The sequence below is a fragment of the Dendrobates tinctorius genome, unplaced genomic scaffold, assembly GCF_039654945.1.
Source record: "Dendrobates tinctorius isolate UK_male_01 unplaced genomic scaffold, ASM3965494v1 ptg000396l, whole genome shotgun sequence".
Lineage (NCBI taxonomy): Eukaryota > Metazoa > Chordata > Amphibia > Anura > Dendrobatidae > Dendrobates > Dendrobates tinctorius.
The window spans coordinates 4699773-4716444 of NW_027362062.1; the positions used below are offsets into that span (position 1 = coordinate 4699773).

At 42.0% G+C, this 16672-nt stretch overlaps 1 protein-coding gene across 1 annotated transcript in view; it reads right to left on the reverse strand.

Moving 5' to 3' along the window:
* Positions 1–285: 285 nt before the first annotated feature.
* Positions 286–16672, reverse strand: part of KIAA0040 (KIAA0040 ortholog) — a 60961-nt gene continuing 44574 nt past the window's right edge. The window contains exon 3 of the mRNA XM_073563743.1: positions 286–1880. Within this exon, the coding sequence (XP_073419844.1) occupies positions 1438–1734 (297 nt within the window). The 5' untranslated portion in view covers positions 1735–1880 and the 3' untranslated portion in view covers positions 286–1437. The remainder of the gene's footprint in view (positions 1881–16672) is intronic.

A 16672-nucleotide genomic window follows, 5' to 3' on the forward strand; every position in this document is an offset into this window, starting at 1 on the left:
ATTTTTTCCTTATCAACGTGGGTTCCGGCTGTCTAACAAACAGGCAATCCCTGCATGTGTTGCGGCTGTTGATCAATCGTGAGACATGGAGCTACGGGAACTCGAACATATTTTTTGAGCACGCCGAAAACACTCGATTAGCACCTGAGCACCTTATCCGAGCACGTTCGCTCATCACTGTTAAGAATATAATACAAACCATATATTTATGGACCAATACAAGTTGATTAAGTGCTATCCTTTTTGTGCAGGGGCGTAAAAGAAATGTGACATAAAAAATTGACCTATTGTTTAAATCAGGTTTTTATGATAAATATATTTTTTACAAATTTCGGAGAATGCTTTGTTTTTTTCACTTTTCCATATCACCATGTACAGTATATTAAAAATCTGAAGTCTTGCAATTTTTACATTGGCCACTAGGCCTAATGCTAAACACATGCTTCTGTTCTGTACAGAAGAATTTTCAGCAGTCTCATTATCATCACAGATAGAATTACAATGGCAAATAATAGCTCTATATACAGTAGCTAACAGAAGATCCACAGTGCACAATATAATGTAACAGTCAGGGGAATAGCTATAGCAGGTGGATCAGTTGTGGTGAAACCTTGGACCTGTGGGCCTAAAAGATCCCTATGGCACATGTGAGAGGACCAGTAACAGGTAGGGGAAAGTTAGAGATTTTACATTGTCCCACAAACTTCAAATAATACCAGTGGTCACAGCTTATCTTCTCCCCCTCTCGTCATAATGACTTTATCCCACATTAGATGATGCTCAGATTATACTACAGGACTAAAAAAACAGAGTCCGGGTCAGTCTATTGCTGCTAATGTTTATATGTCCAACAGTAATTGGAATTCTTAGTTAGGCTTAGTGTCTATGTGGAAATAGTAAACATTTTTATTATTTATAATGATATGAAAAAAAATAAAAGCATTTAACATAAAAAAACGCTGATTTAAACAATAGGTAATTCTCTAATGACATGTGAAATTAAGTTGAAGCTTCAGAGCTCAAATTCAAAATTTGTAACAGAATCCCCCACCTACCATGTGGCAGAGTGGCAGGTGTGCATGAGGACTCGACCTCTGCACCACCCTATAGATATTCATTGAGATTTGTACTGTCCAGTGGAAACTTTCCTTGGACTTTCCCCAAACTCCCATCACTCCGGGGAATGATGGGGTTTATCTAGCCTGAGTATTTGTTACAACTCCGTAATATTCCAGCCAATACTCCATCCTTTCTTGTTTATGGCATAATAAAGGAAATGTGTATGACATTTTGTCAACCGAGTCCTGGATGGATAAAACTGGTGGATATTGTCCATCCTCATGCAGCAGGTTGATATAGCTCGTAGCAAAATAGTTGATGTTCACTTTGCATTTCGCTCCAGCAGAAAAGCCAACCACAGTCCCAATTCATCCCCAGCTATACAGAAAATGAAGGCACTTTTTCCAGCATGATGGACTTGGCCTGTGGACTTGGTATCCACAAATCCTCTTCTTCGTTTTTCTTCTTCTTCTTTTTGCCCGGCGGAGGTTTCAGCGTGTTACTTTTTCTGGTCCGACAACAGCAAAAGTGACAACAAATAATGCTAGTGATGAGTAACACAAGTACCGGTAGGGCGAGCAATACCCCCAGGCAGATGGTGTTGTAAATCCCTTGCTCATGTTTATCTTGTATCATCTCATAGATCCTTTGAAAGAAAACATTTATCGACTCCATAATAAGCGCTGAAAATCTGGAATCCCGATTCCTGAAAGTTTCTGTGCTGGCTAAGAAGTCAATAGGCACGGAATGCAAAGAAATGGAGTCACGTAGTCATTTCTAAAGGATATTCCAATTATTCATCTGATAAGGCAAGCTTCACCCTGAGTTATAAAAAAAAGAAATATATCAACATTTATGGAATTCATAGAAGTTTGTGATACAGATAGAGATGAGAAATTCATTTTACAATTACATATTTAGAATTTACATATAGATCCCAAATATGACAATATTATCTAGAGAATTGCAAGCAGACTCATATTTCTATATATTTGAATTTTATCACCATTTTAGATCCAAGGTTGGTTGGAGACACCTGGGCAAAAAAATCCCACAAAAATATGTCTTGCTTTAACTAACAAGATGTAACTAATATATTTTCCTAAATGTTGGTCTGTTTCCTGCTAATGTTAAAAAACAGCCCGCACAGTGGACAATAATTCTCTACCTGCCACATACATGGTAAAATTACATCTACAGAATGGGAGGAATAGAACCAAGCAACAGCAAGTGTGAAAAAGACTTGGGTATACTAATAGATCACAGACTGCACGGGAGTCAACATCCAGCACAGTGGACAATCATTCTCTGCCTGCCACATATATGGTAATATATGCTCTACCTCCATTTGGAGTTTGTTTTTTTTAAATTGTACTTTATTTTTCAATTGTATCCATAGCAAAAAATTAATCCGCGTGTACAGCTTACATATGTGTATGGTAAAATTACGTAAAACAAATCTTACAGTTAGTATGGCAAAAACCAAGACTTAATGCAGTAATATACTGCTCAAAGAAATAAAGATAACACAAACAGCCTGTTGCAAATGGAATAGTGTTCCCTTTATTTTATTGAGCAGTATATATGCATATATTACTATATATACATATAAATAGGTTATGGCTGTTACATCATTGACCTCTTAAAGGTGAAAAATAAAAATTCTTCTGACCGTCTGAATAAGTACATCATAAACTTGCCATGTGGGATGTGTATGTGTATTTTATATACAGTATTTTTGTGTGCATATGTGTATTATGTAGACAGTTGTGGCCAAAAGTACTGACACCCCTGCAATTCTGTCAGATAATACTCAGTTTCTTCCTGAAAATGATTGCAAACACAAATTCTTTGGTATTATTATCTTCATTTAATTTGTCTTAAATGAAAAAACACAAAAAGAATTGTCCTAAAGCCAAAACTGGATATAATTCCACACCAAACATAAAAAAGAGGGTGGACAAAAGTATTGGCACTGTTCGAAAAATCATGTGATGCTTCTCTAATTTGTGTAATTAACAGCACCTGTAACTTACCTGTGGCACCTAACAGGTGTTGGCAATAACTAAATCACACTTGCAGCCAGTTGACATGGATTAAAGTTGACTCAACCTCTGTCCTGTGTCCTTGTGTGTACCACATTGAGCATGGAGAAAAGAAAGACGACCAAAGAACTGTCTGAGGACTTGAGAAACCAAATTGTGAGGAAGCATGAGCAATCTCAAGGCTACAAGTCCATCTTCAAAGACCTGAATGTTCCTGTGTCTACTGTGCGCAGTGTCATCAAGAAGTTTAAAGCCCATGGCACTGTGGCTAACCTCCCTAGATGTGGACGGAAAAGAAAAATTGACAAGAGATTTCAACGCAAGATTGTGCGGATGTTAGATAAAGAACCTCCACTAACATCCAAACAAGTTCAAGTTGCCCTGCAGTCCGAGGGCACAACAGTGTCAACCCGTACTATCCGTCGGCGTCTGAATGAAAAGGGACTGTATGGTAGGAGACCCAGGAAGACCCCAGAGACATAAAAAAGCCAGGCTGGAGTTTGCCAAAACTTACCTGAAAAAGCCTAAAACGTTTTGGAAGAATGTTCTCTGGTTAGATGAGACAAAAGTAGAGCTTTTTGGGCAAAGGCATCAACATAGAGTTTACAGGAGAAAAAAAGAGGCATTCAAAGAAAAGAACACGGTCCATACAGTCAAACATGGCGGAGGTTCCCTGATGTTTTGGGGTTGCTTTGCTGCCTCTGGCACTGGACTGCTTGACCGTGTGCATGGCTTTATGAACTCTGAAGACTACCAACAAATTTTGCAGCATAATGTAGGGCCCAGTGTGAGAAAGCTGGGTCTCCCTCAGAGGTCATGGGTCTTCCAGCAGGGCAATGACCCAAAACACACTTCAAAAAGCACTAGAAAATGGTTTGAGAGAAAGCACTAGAGACTTCTAAGGTGGCCAGCAATGAGTCCAGACCTGAATCCCATAGAACACCTGTGGAGAGATCTAAAAATGGCAGTTTGGAGAAGGCACCCTTCAAATATCAGGGACCTGGAGCAGTTTGCCAAAGAAGAATGGTCTAAAATTCCAGCAGAGCATTGTAAGAAACTCATTGATGGTTACTGGAAGTGGTTGGTCGCAGTTATTTTGGCTAAAGGTTGTGCCACCAAGTATTAGGCTGAGGGTGCCAATACTTTTGTCTGGCCCATTTTTGGAGTTTTGTGTGAAATGATCAATGTTTTGCTTTTTGCTTCATTCTCTTTTGTGTTTTTTTCATTTAAGAAAAATTAAATGAAGATAATAATACCAAAGAATTTGTGTTTGCAATCATTTTCAGGAAGAAACTGAGTATTATCTGACAGAATTGCAGGGGTGCCTATACTTTTGGCCATGACTGTATATGTGTGTGGCTATAAGGGAGGAAGTAGGCAGGGCCCACACAGAAAAGTTGGGGGTAGATAAGGGGAATGTGGGATTGTGTGTTTCTAACTGATTGGTTAAAGGAGCCGGGTGAATAGGTTTGCCTGGGCAGTGCAAGGCCAGCCCGTTAGAGGATCGACGTCCACTCTACCTTATCAAAGATTGATTGAATTCTAGCAGTACGGGAGATTTAAAAGTCGAAATGTGGGTATTGTTCGGCTGCCCGGTAAGCACTATATCACGATAACTGGCAGGAATGAGGCTTTGGAAAGTCAATTAGTGGTATGAGAAAAGGGGGAGGGGATCTGTTTTGGTAGGGTCATATCCCCTTTAAGAGGTGAAAAAAAAATTCCTACTCTTTGAAGGTCTCAGAGGGACAAATTATGGGACACCATCCAGCAGGAGGGTCCCCAATCAGGGCAATGCAGTTGGGGGCAAAGAAGAGTAGATGATGCTGCAAGGATTTTATTTGTTGAGCTTCCAAAGACCCTCTGCAATTGTTAATATATTATGAGTATTAATACTGTCAATGTTATTTAATAAAAACTGCTGTAGCCATTTCATCCAAGCCTTCAGTGTCTGTCGTTATTGAAGGGGGCAAAGGAAAAAGTAGGACGCTAGGCAAAGTTCCTCTGTCATGTGTATACATTAAGATGTGCATATTTTTGTTTAAGTTAGTGGGACATTATGGTGGAGGGGCCCAGATACACGTGCTACATAGGGGCCCTTTACTGTCAGTGTGTATCCCAGGACCCCGACAATATATAATATTTATATTTTAATTTCCTTTCAAGTAGTTCTTTAGTCCTGAGCGTCACCTATCATAAAAGCTCTAATCTGACGTTTTCCACTGAATTCCATTTATGTACATATTGTCATTAATCTTGTAATCTTCTCCACTTAAAAAAGTGCAATCAAACTTTTTCAAGTGTATCATATAACAAATAAAAAAGAACTGATGTTAGTATATTAAATGGCAGCCCCGGCCTCCCAGTGTGGTTATTGTGAGTTTTCGCAGTGGCTGAGGGCACTCTGTGTAACGTGCAGTGCTCTTCCTGTTTATAAGTGTTCACTATTCTTACTGAGGTCTCGGAGCATTACACATCCTGTTTGTGTTAGGACTGGCAGCGAACCTTGGTTCTCATGTTTACTCCACACCAGCTGGAATGTGTCGGTGGGAACCCAACTCCACTGCCAATTTGTACTTGCTTTTCACGTAAACTAAAAACGAAGAGGTTCAGGTTCAGCCTAAGATTAGCATTAGCACTATGGTCTTTGTATTCGAGATCCTGCAGGTTTGTACATCAGGTTCATAACGATTGCTGCTTTTTGCTTTTACTTTCTTGCAGTGCAGAAAAAAAAGTGGAAAACCTTAGTAAGTTAGCTGATGTGAACAGGTGTTATTCATACTTCAGTAGCCAAAATTGAGACAATAAAGCAATGCCCAACTAAAGAACTACACAACCCCCATGTTACAAGAATGTTGCCTGGGTTGCAAAGTCACCAATAACCTACTGATTGCCAAAGCCAAGCGACGCTACACTCTCCTCTCCTTCCTGGACCTATGCTCTGCCTTTCACACAGTGGACCACTCCCTATTACTACAGACCCTCTCATCTCTTGGTATCACAGACTCGGCCCTATCTTGCATTGCGTCATATCTAACAGACTGGACATTCAGTGTCTCCCACTCGCACACCGCCTCCTCACCTCACCCCCTATCTGTCGGTGTCCCGCAAGGTTCAGTCCTAGGGCCTCTGCTCTTCTCCATTTACATCTTCGGCCTGGGACAGCTCGTAGAATCTCACGGCTTGCAGTATCATTTCTATGCTGATGACACACTGATCTCTCTCTCTGGACCAGATATCACGTCCCTATTAACCAAAATTCCAGATTGTCTGTCCGCTATTTCATCCTTCTTCTCTGCTAGATTTCCAAAACTTAACATGGACAAACCAGAATTCATCATCTTTCCAACATCTCACTCGACTCTTGCAAAAGACCTATACATTAAAGTAAATAGCTGCTCACTCTCCTCAGTCCCAAAAGCTTCGGGGTAATCCTTGACTCTGATCTCTCCTTCAAACCACATATCCAAGCCCTTTCCACTTCCTGCCGACTTCAACCCAAAAATATTTCCCGGATCCGCACATTCCTCAACCTAGAATCTGCAAAAACTCTTGTACATGCCCTCATCAACTCCCGCCTTGACTACTGCAACCTTCTGCTCTGTGGCCTCCCCTCTAACACTCTCGTGCCCCTCCAATCTATCCTAAACTCTGCTTCCCGGCTAATCCACCTGTCTCCCCGCTATTCCCCATCCTCTCTTCTCTGTCAATCCCTTCACTGGATTACCATTACCAAAAGACTCCAGTTCAAAACCCTAACCATGGCATACAGAGCCATCCACAACCTGTCTCCTCCTACAACTGTGACCTAGTCTCCCAGTACTTACCTGCACATAACCTTCTTATCTCCTCTTTCCACAATCGCATACAAGCTTTCTCCCATGCATCCCCCTACTATGGAACTCTCTACCCCAACATATCAGACTCTCGCCTACCATAGAAACCCTCAAAAGGAACCTGAAGACCTACCTCTTCCGACAAGCCTACAACCTTAAGTAACCACCGATCCACCAAACCACTGCATGTCCAGCTCTGCCCTCACCTACTGTATCCTCACCCATACCTTGTAGATTGTGAGCCATCGCGGGCAGGATCCTCTCTCTTCCTATACCAGTCATGACTTGTATTGCTTAAAATTATTGTACTTGTTTTTTATTTTGTATAACCCTTTTCACATGTAAAGTGCCATGGAATAAATGGCACAATAATAATAATAAATAATAATAATAATAATAATCAGCTCCACTATTTTTGAGCAGCATTAATCCTGGCTAAGTTAGGTCTGTTGGCAAGAATGGTGGTAGTATGGTTTCATAGTTAATTTTAGTGCATACTTACACTACCGTTCAAAAGTTTAGGGTCACTTAGAAATTTCCTTATTTTTGAAAGAAAAGCACAGTTTTTTTCCAATGAAGTTAACATTAAATGATTCAGAAATACACTCTATACATTGTTAATGTGGCAAATGACTATTCTAGCTGCAAATGTCTGGTGTGTAATGCAATATCTTCATAGGTGTATAGAGGCCCATTTCCAACAACCATCACTCCAGTGTTCTTATGGTACATTGTGTTTGCTAACTGTGTGAGAAGGTTAAAGGATGGTAAGAATACCCTTGAAAACCCTTGTGCAAGTATGTTAGATCAGCTGAAAACAGTTTGGCTAATTAGAGAAGCTATAAACCTGACCTTCCTTTGAGCTAGTTGAGAATCTGGAGCATTACATTTGTTGGTTCCATTAAACTCTGAAAATGGCCAGAAAAAAAGAACTTTCATGTGAAACTCGACAGTCTATTCTTGTTCTTAGAAATGAAGGCTATTCCATGCGAGAATTTGCCAAGAAACTGAAGATTTCCTACAATTGTGTGTACTACTCCCTTCATAGGAGAGCACAAACAGGTCTAACCAGAGTAGAAAGAGAAGTGGGAGAGTAGTCTTGTATTATGTCTCCATATAAACTCCAAATAATCAACTTCTCTGGTGCCTTACTATTCCAACAGTGTGCCTCTAAATTCATTTTTTTTAAATAAAACATCATTCCATAGCCTTTGGGAATAGCTGGACAGAAGCTCCAACACAGGAAATGCCTATGACCATGGGCATAAATGCCATAGAGACAAAGCTGTGGCTGCCATAGAGTCTTTGATGAGAGGCAATCCAGACCTTGTTGGTCCCATTCTCTGTGCCACCGAGTAGATAGAACTTTTGACAACGCTCATCGGAAAGGCATTATTGTTACCAAAGCAAGATAAGTGGCCTCTCTAATGCCAGCGTCCCAGGGGTTAAAAATCAGAATGTGGCGCAGTATACCCTACAGACATGGCATAATATTCAATAATATGGAATATCTACTTAATCGGGGCTACTTTTATTTGGTTATGCAGATTTCCTCTGCGTTTGCTTGTGTGATCTCCAGTTTACTCCAGGTTAATTGGCTTGATGGAAAACTGTAAAGGAATATGCTGTTCAGAACTCTCTGTTTGGACCTCCTCGGTGGCATGAGATGGATATGCAGTAGGTAGTTCGTTTTTGCTCAAGTTGTACTTAAATGATTCATTTTCTAGTGCTACTTGATAATAGTTAAGTGCTCACCCAAAATACATGCACCTCTATCCCTCCCTCCCACATTTTGCTGGTGACATACCATAATAATAGCTCTCATTGTACCTGCCATAACCTGCAGAAAATAAGTTTTGTTTGGAAAACATTAAAGGGAAAACAATAAAGATCTATGGGGTTGTACCATATAGTTTTCAGATGCGCCGCGCCGCCAACGCTGTGCTGCCTTTGATGCGTCTCTGGGGTAGTTTATAAAATATTGATGTATCTCCGTGGTTCACAACTTGTAACCAGCGGTATAAATAATATACAGGGAAGTGATTCAGCTCTTATTGAGTCAATGCTTCAATACTTACAGAGTGTAAATATCACATTATTTAGACACAGTATAAAGAAAATATATAACGTGGAGCATGGCACTTCAATGCTGAAAATAAATATTGATATGGAGACTACTTTCCTTGCCTTGAGGATGTGTGACCTAGGCTTATGGCTACGGTCACACATTCAGTATTTGGTCACTATTTCCCATCAGTTTTTGTAAGCCAAAACCAGGAGTGGGTGATAAATATAGAAGTGGTGACGTGTTTTTTTTATTCTTTTCCTCTTATTCTTCCACTCCTGGTTTTGGCTTACAAATACTGATGGAAAATACTGACCAAATACTGGATGTGTGAACGTGACCTATATCCGAGGAATCTGTTGTGTCCACGCTTCTTGTGCTGCCATGGAGAGGAATCCCCAGCCAGAGCCAACCTATGAGCTATACTGAGGTTGTGGCCACACTGTGAGATTGGTGCACCTCTTACCGACATGTTTGGCTGACTTTAGACAATAAAGGGAACCTATCAGCTACAAAAAGCCATTCACCTTCAGATACAGTGCTAATCTTAAGGTAAATAGTGTTTTAATCATGTCTGTCTGGCTTACTGAAAAAAGTGTTTGCAGGGAGAAAATTAAGTTATGTTCTCTCTGCAGCTGCTCACTTCCAGCTGTTACTGCCACTGCTCAATATACTATAAGAAAGCTGTTGTCACTCCCCCTGCACCTTGACTGACAGCCTGCTCTGCAGCATGTGTGTGCAGCATATTTGTGCAGAATAGGCTGTCAGTCAAGGTGAAGGAGGGAGGATGATGATTTCAGCAAGCCCTCTGCATGTATAGTAAGCAGTAACTGTTACAGCCTCCTGCACCATCTCGATGATGAGAAACAAGTGCCCTAAGCGATAATATAACTTCATTTTCTCCTTGTTGTCGCTCTTCCAGTAAGGTAGCAAGATACATACAGTTGGGTGAAAAAGTGTTTGCTCCTTCCTGATTTCCCACATTGTTGCATGTTTGTCACACTTAAATGTTTCAAATCACCAAACAAATGTAAATATTAGACAAAGATAACACATATCACAAAATGCAGTTTTTAACTGAAGTTCTTTATTATTAAGGGAAAAAGAAATCCAAACTTACAGGGCCCTGTGTTAAAAAGTGATTGCTCCCTAAACCTAATAACTGGTTGGGTCACCCTTAGCAATAACAACTGCGGTCAAGTGTTTGCAATAACTGACAATGAGTCTTTTACAACGCTTTGGAGAAATATTGGCCCCACTCATTTTTACATTTTTGTAATTCAGCCACATTGGAGGGTTTCCGAGTCAGAACCACCTTTTTAAGGTCATGCCACAGCATCTCAATCGGATTAAGATTAGGACTGACTAGGCCACTCCAAAGTCTTAATTTTGCTTTTCTTAAACCATTCAGAGGTGGACATGCTGGTATGTTTTGGATCATTGTCCTGCTGCATAACCCAAGTGCACTTCACATTGAGGTCTCAAACAGATGGTTGGACATTCTCCTTCAGGATTTTTTGGTAGACATTCTCCTTCAGAATTCGTGGTTCCATTTACCACAGCAAGTCTTCCAGGTCCTGAAGCTGCAAAACAGCCCCATACAATCACACTACCACCACCATATTTTACTGTTAGTATGATGTTCCTTTTCTGAATTGCTGTGTTACTTCTACACCAGATGTAATGGGACATATACCTTCCAAAAAGTTAAACTTTTCTCTCGTCAGTCCGCAGAATGTTCTCCCAAAAGTCTTGGGGATCATCAAGATGTTTTCTGGCAAAACTGAGATGAGTCCTTATTGCTCAACAGTTCTTGGCATTCTGACATGCAGGCCATTTTTGCCCAGTCTCTTTCTTATGGCGTAGTCATGAACACTGACCTTGACCAAGGCAAGTGAGGCCTGTAGTTATTTGGATGTTATTGTGGGGGTCTTTTATGACCTCTTTGATGAGTTGTCGTTGTGCTCTTGGGGTAATTTTGGCCAGCCTCCTGGGAAGGTTCACCACTGTTCCATGTTTTCACCATTTGTGGATAATGGCTCTCACTGTGATTTACTGGAGTCCCAAGGCTTTAGAAATGTCTTTGTAACCTTTTCCAGACGGATAGATCTCAATTACTTTGCTTCTTATTTGTTCCAGAATTTCTTTGGATCGTGGTATGATGTCTAGCTTACTTCACTTTGTCAGGCAGGTCCTATTTAATTGATTTCTTGATTGAGAACAGGTGTGACAGTAATCATGCCTGGATGTGGCTAGGGAATTTGAACTCAGCCTCCCAAAGATGTAATAAACCCACAGTTAATTTATATTTATAGAGGAAAGGGCAATCACTTTTTCATACAGGGCCCTGTAGGTTTGGATTTCTTTTTCCTTTAATAATAAAGACTTTCATGTAAAAACTGCATTTTGTGTTTACTTGTGTTATCTTTGTCTTATATTTAAATTTGTTTGGTGAACTGAAACATTTAAATGTGACAAACATGAAAAGAATAGGAAATCAGGAAGAGGGCAAACACTTTTACACACAACTGTATTTAGCAGAAAACAAATCCTATTCTTGGTGAACAGTTTGGAACGCTTTTGGAGAAAGGAAAGCATGCTAGGAGGTGCCAAGCATTAGCAGACACTACTGTTGCCTTTACCTTGTAAAAGGGTGGGATACGTTTCTAACAACGATAATCTCTGCTTTAAATACTAATTTGTCAAAATTTATCACACAAAGCGCCATCCTCTTTCTATTGTTTTACTTCATTTAGTAAGGAAAGCATACATGATTAAAACCTGACAGGTTCCCTTTAATTTGGAGCTTTGGAAAATTTGGGGAACCAGAGTCGGAAGCGTTCAAGTTATTTTATCTCAGCACAGAATTCAAGAAAGTTATTAAAAAGCATTTTTCACATTTTCAATCAAAAGTAAAGGGCTTTAAGCAAATTTTTTCCAGCAAGTCTCATTAAAGGTTAAGCTGGCTGGCAGTGATTTTTTTTAAAACCCTTTACAAATATCAGTACGGGTGTCAATGATAGAGACCTTTTTCCTATGTAGCTAGTTTTTAGTGACCTGATTTGACTTGTCTTCTGTCTATAAATTAGCAAAACTGCTGCTACTTTGATGACCCATAGACTCTGCTGGTTATCCCGTGCCTCTTCACCAGCCATCTTTTGACCTGTTTATTTGTGGTACCTCGCCTGCCTCCTTGGTTGCGGAGATGGCCTGAAATCAGGGGTGGACATACCATTAATGCTACCTGTACAGCTGAACAGGGACCCAAAAAGGGACCCACTTCAACCTCCAAAAGCAGCAAGCAAATTCTCTCACAGACACATTAAGGAGGTACATTATTATAAACTATTGGATTGCAAAGGGTCAATATCCAGTTCTGTACAGGGGCCCTATTCTTTCTGTGTCTGCCCCTGCACCAAATCCCTGGTTGAGGACCACTCTTGACATCAACTGTGTTATCGAGATGTCAATACACTTGGATACTATGATGCTTTACGCCAGACTACCACCTCACTATTGATTTGCTGTTATATTCAACTGTGTGCCTTTTTGAGTCCTCTGGAAGGTGATTTATGGGAACAAGGAAAAAAAGGATAGGATGCGCATGTAGACTGGTAGCTTGGCCATACACCCCGGGTGGCATCATTGAGTTGGAAATGGGAGGCCCTGGACAACTGAATGTTACATTGGGGTATGTATTGTATAGTGAAGGAAAGCATGCAGAATCAGTGAGGGCCATGAGAGCAAGTGAACTTTAGCAAGTTCTTCTCTCTGCTCAGGGTTGGTCATGGATGCAACAGTCGGATCAGCCACACTTGAAAGAATGTATTGGCTACTTGAAGTGCGTTATGAGGCCTGCAGTGGCTGGCTAAAGTGATGGAGACAGTATGCCATAGGGTATGACACGCATGTGTGGCCAAGAAGGGATTTTGCCTATGAGCTGTTGGTTGTGATTATTCCACAAAGGAAAATTTTGCCACCACCATTTGGGATAAGAGCCCACTTGAGTGCTGCTGATGCCAAGGTGGTGAAGTGTCATGTTTGTGAAGATCGAGTAGTTGTCCTTGGAAGCCTGTGAGAAAGACATCAGGAATCCAGTTGAGGGCTGCCCCACACTGCCTAAATAGAAGCATACCTGAAAATGTCCCACATATGCTAATGGGAGAGTAGTCAGAGACGTGTATAACAAGTTGCATGCAGTGGACCGGAGAACGATGGCCTCAGAGAATTGTGCTGACATATGGCGTGAGTCATATATGGAGACATGGCCTGAAGAGAGCTGATGTCTGACTACTTTACATCTGCAATGTTTAAGCATAAACCTCAGTATTAGAAAAAAGTAGGCTGAGGTCCACCCAGGAGGGTAGGCAGCTTCAACACCCTCCCATGCAGGCAGTTGCTATGTATATAGATAGGACTACGGGGGCATGACTACTGTTTAGAGGGACATTTTCCACTGTGAGCTATTAATGTGTAAGGAGCCTCAAGTAGGCACCTTTAGTGTTTCATGGGCACCAAACATGTAGCATAGAGAAGGCACTATTGTGTGGAGCACAAAGAGGCTTTTTTATTGCGTAAGGCCAAATGTGGACACTATTATTGTGTGGCAGCATTTAGGGGCTACTATTACTATGTGTTGCACAAAGTAGGCAGTATTACTGTTTGGGACACTATCTTTGTGTTACTATTATTTTTAGGGCAGTACCTGTATGATAGCAGCAGAGTGAGATGTTTCTGCACAGGTTGGAGATGTGTCCAAAAAGTTAGTAGCAAAAATGTTTAGGCAAAGATGAAAGTGTAACTGATTACACACCTCCCTAAGGCTGGGTTGGCATATGACTTATGGGCAGAAGGGGACTGCATTAGTGAAGCATTTTAATTCCATGTTTTGGCTCTACATGTGAATATTTTGCAGGTTTGCAAGAAGTATATGTATTAAACTAAGGCATACTGCATATTTTATCACAAGACTGTAGAAAGGCTGGGTAATTGACAAAATCCTTGTTGAAGGTCACTATGTTGTATGCAAAACCTACCCATTTGTGAGAACTGACTCTTACTTATCCTCTGCAGCAGAGAAAGGTTATAGCTTTTCGAATGTTTTGCTTTCAGTCATAATAAACTTTAAAGTTTTAAAGTGAATATGTTTGGGGAATGATGTAATGAAAGGTCATAAATGGAAAACTCTGGTATTTGATCAATTTTCCAGAAAGCCGATAAAGAATATTAACTGACTAACATCAACCCAGTGAGAAATAATTGCCTGCCTGTGTATTTTAATTGCCGTTCGATGGCAATGGTTATTTTATGGTATCAATGTAAAACAAGTCAGACTAGAGGTCTTTTTATTAGAATCTACCGATCAGCAGATAAAGACAGGCTGCAATTAGAAGGAGGAAAATTGCACCTCACGCGACATGCATACTTGAAATGTCTTCTAGAAATTCCTCTATTTTATGAAGGAGGTAGAGCATTATCTTTCCCTAGATGCTTTGTACCATAAAGGTTATATGCCATCAGACTGATCCTTATAATTGAGGGCTCCTATTAGATGTCCTAATGTAGAGAAGCTAATGGTTACATCTTTATCCATTACCAGTGACGGACTGGTGCATCGTGGGTCCATCGGAGGAAATTATTACAGAAAGAGCACTTGGACAGTTTCAATTAAATTCTACACTAAGTCATTATTAAACTCAGGTCTCATCAATAAAGGGGTCTTTCCTTGTTTTCTTTATCTAATCAATGTACTCATAAAAAAGAGACTTTTCTAGCTCCGTACTCGTGTAAGGGGGTCATAATAAGTGAAGAACAGCCCCCCTTTAAATTATCACGATGTAGCTGTAAGGAGATAGACCGGACCTCGGGTACCTGCATGCCGGGTCTGGATCTAGAAGGGCTGCATCCGCTGTTCCCGGGGGGGGGAAGACTGAGTGGGGCGGACCTCCCTCTGCTGCATGAGAGAAGTCTGAAAGAGACAGAGTTTCCTGCTGACAGGAGGGGGCGGGGAGAGCCAGAAAAGGGCGCGCAGCAGCTGGCAGATAAAAGTAGAAAGCACACCGAAAGAGCCAGGATGGCGCCGGTGCAGAGCAGTGCAGAAGGCAGCGCACATAGCGGTGAGCAGCGTCCTCTGCTTCCCCATCAGAATGTCTCGGTGTGGCGACAGGCCATATAGAAGGAGCCCCGTCGCCTGCAGAGCAGAGCCATGCCAGCAGAGCAGAGCTGTGTCAGCAGGGAGAGCTGTGTCAGAGGAGCAGAGCCATGCCAGCAGTGAGAGCTGTGCAGAGCCGTGCACCCAGAGCGGAGCTGAGCCGGGTGTCACCGCAGACCAAGAGAGGAGTGCTCCGGCCGGGAGTACCAGCGCCAGGCAGACCAGCGTCGCCCGCCGCCAACAGCGGTGACCAAGGAGAGTGGGACATGTGGTGTGTGTCCAGTGACAGCCAGAGAGTACCAGGTGCCATACACAACCTGACCGTGAGTAGCGCACACGCGCTGCCTAAGAGAAACCACACAGGACTGACACTCGCACCCTGACATGGATACAGAATAGTTGTCCTGACCTTTGTGACCTCACTACATCAGTTTACACAGTTAAGAAACCACGTTGGGCTTGTACCGGTCTGTGGCCTGTGTCTTTAATAGCCATAGCAGTATATGGAGAAGGCCCAGTGGAAGGTACCGGAGACCGACCACTGTTACCAGAAGAGGGGGTATTATCGTCTACCTGACCCCACTAGAGAGGACACCATGCTAGCCGTTGCAGCGCAATTGAGTTCGCAGTAGGAGCTGCAGTTTAAGGACTGCCGCCATCTGAACCGTTAATATATCCTTTGCCTTTAATGTACCGGTTTGTCTCCCCTGACTAACCCTTTATCTCCTGACTGTTTAACTATTTATTTCCCTGCCTGGAGTATTCCCCTGTAAATAAACCTGTTAACCCTTGCTCTGCCTGCGTCCCGTCACTGCATCCCACGTTCCTGCTCGTACCCTTACATAGAAGCACAAGTGGATTGACGGACTTTAGATAGCTGGCAGCTGAACATTTTTGCTCAATGAGAGGTGCCTTAAACGCTTCAAATGATGTTCCCATTTCCTCCAAGTTTTGTGACGCAACAGCGATCTCAACAGCAAGATTGCTGTGTGTGACAGCTATCAGTGACCGGCCCCCCTTTTTTTGGGTCGTTGGTCTCCCGCTGGCCAGCACGCATCGCTGTGTGTGGCTGGCGGGAGAGCAACGACCAGCGATCAGTGCGCTGGTAACCAAGGTAAATGACAGGTTTCTAAGCAGCGCACGGTGCTTAGAAACCCGATGTGTACCTTAGTTACCAGCTCCCTGCATCAGCGCGCTGGTAACTAGCGTACACAGCGTCGCTGGTGCTGATCGCTGGTGAAGCTGTTTGACAGCTCACCAGCGATCATGTAGCGACACACCAGCGATCCTGACAAGTTGATATCGTTGTCGGGATCGCTGGTGAGTCGCTATGTGTGACGGGGCCCTTAGACCGTAACATTGTGTGAAGGGGTCTGACTGCTAAATTTTAAAAGCTAAGCCAACAGCCTGTCTGTTTAATCACTGACTATAGCAAAGAAGGGGGCTGGCTGATCTATGAAAATAAGTGTCATATGGAGACACAGAAAACACTGAAAGTGAAGCCAGTACGACCACAGAC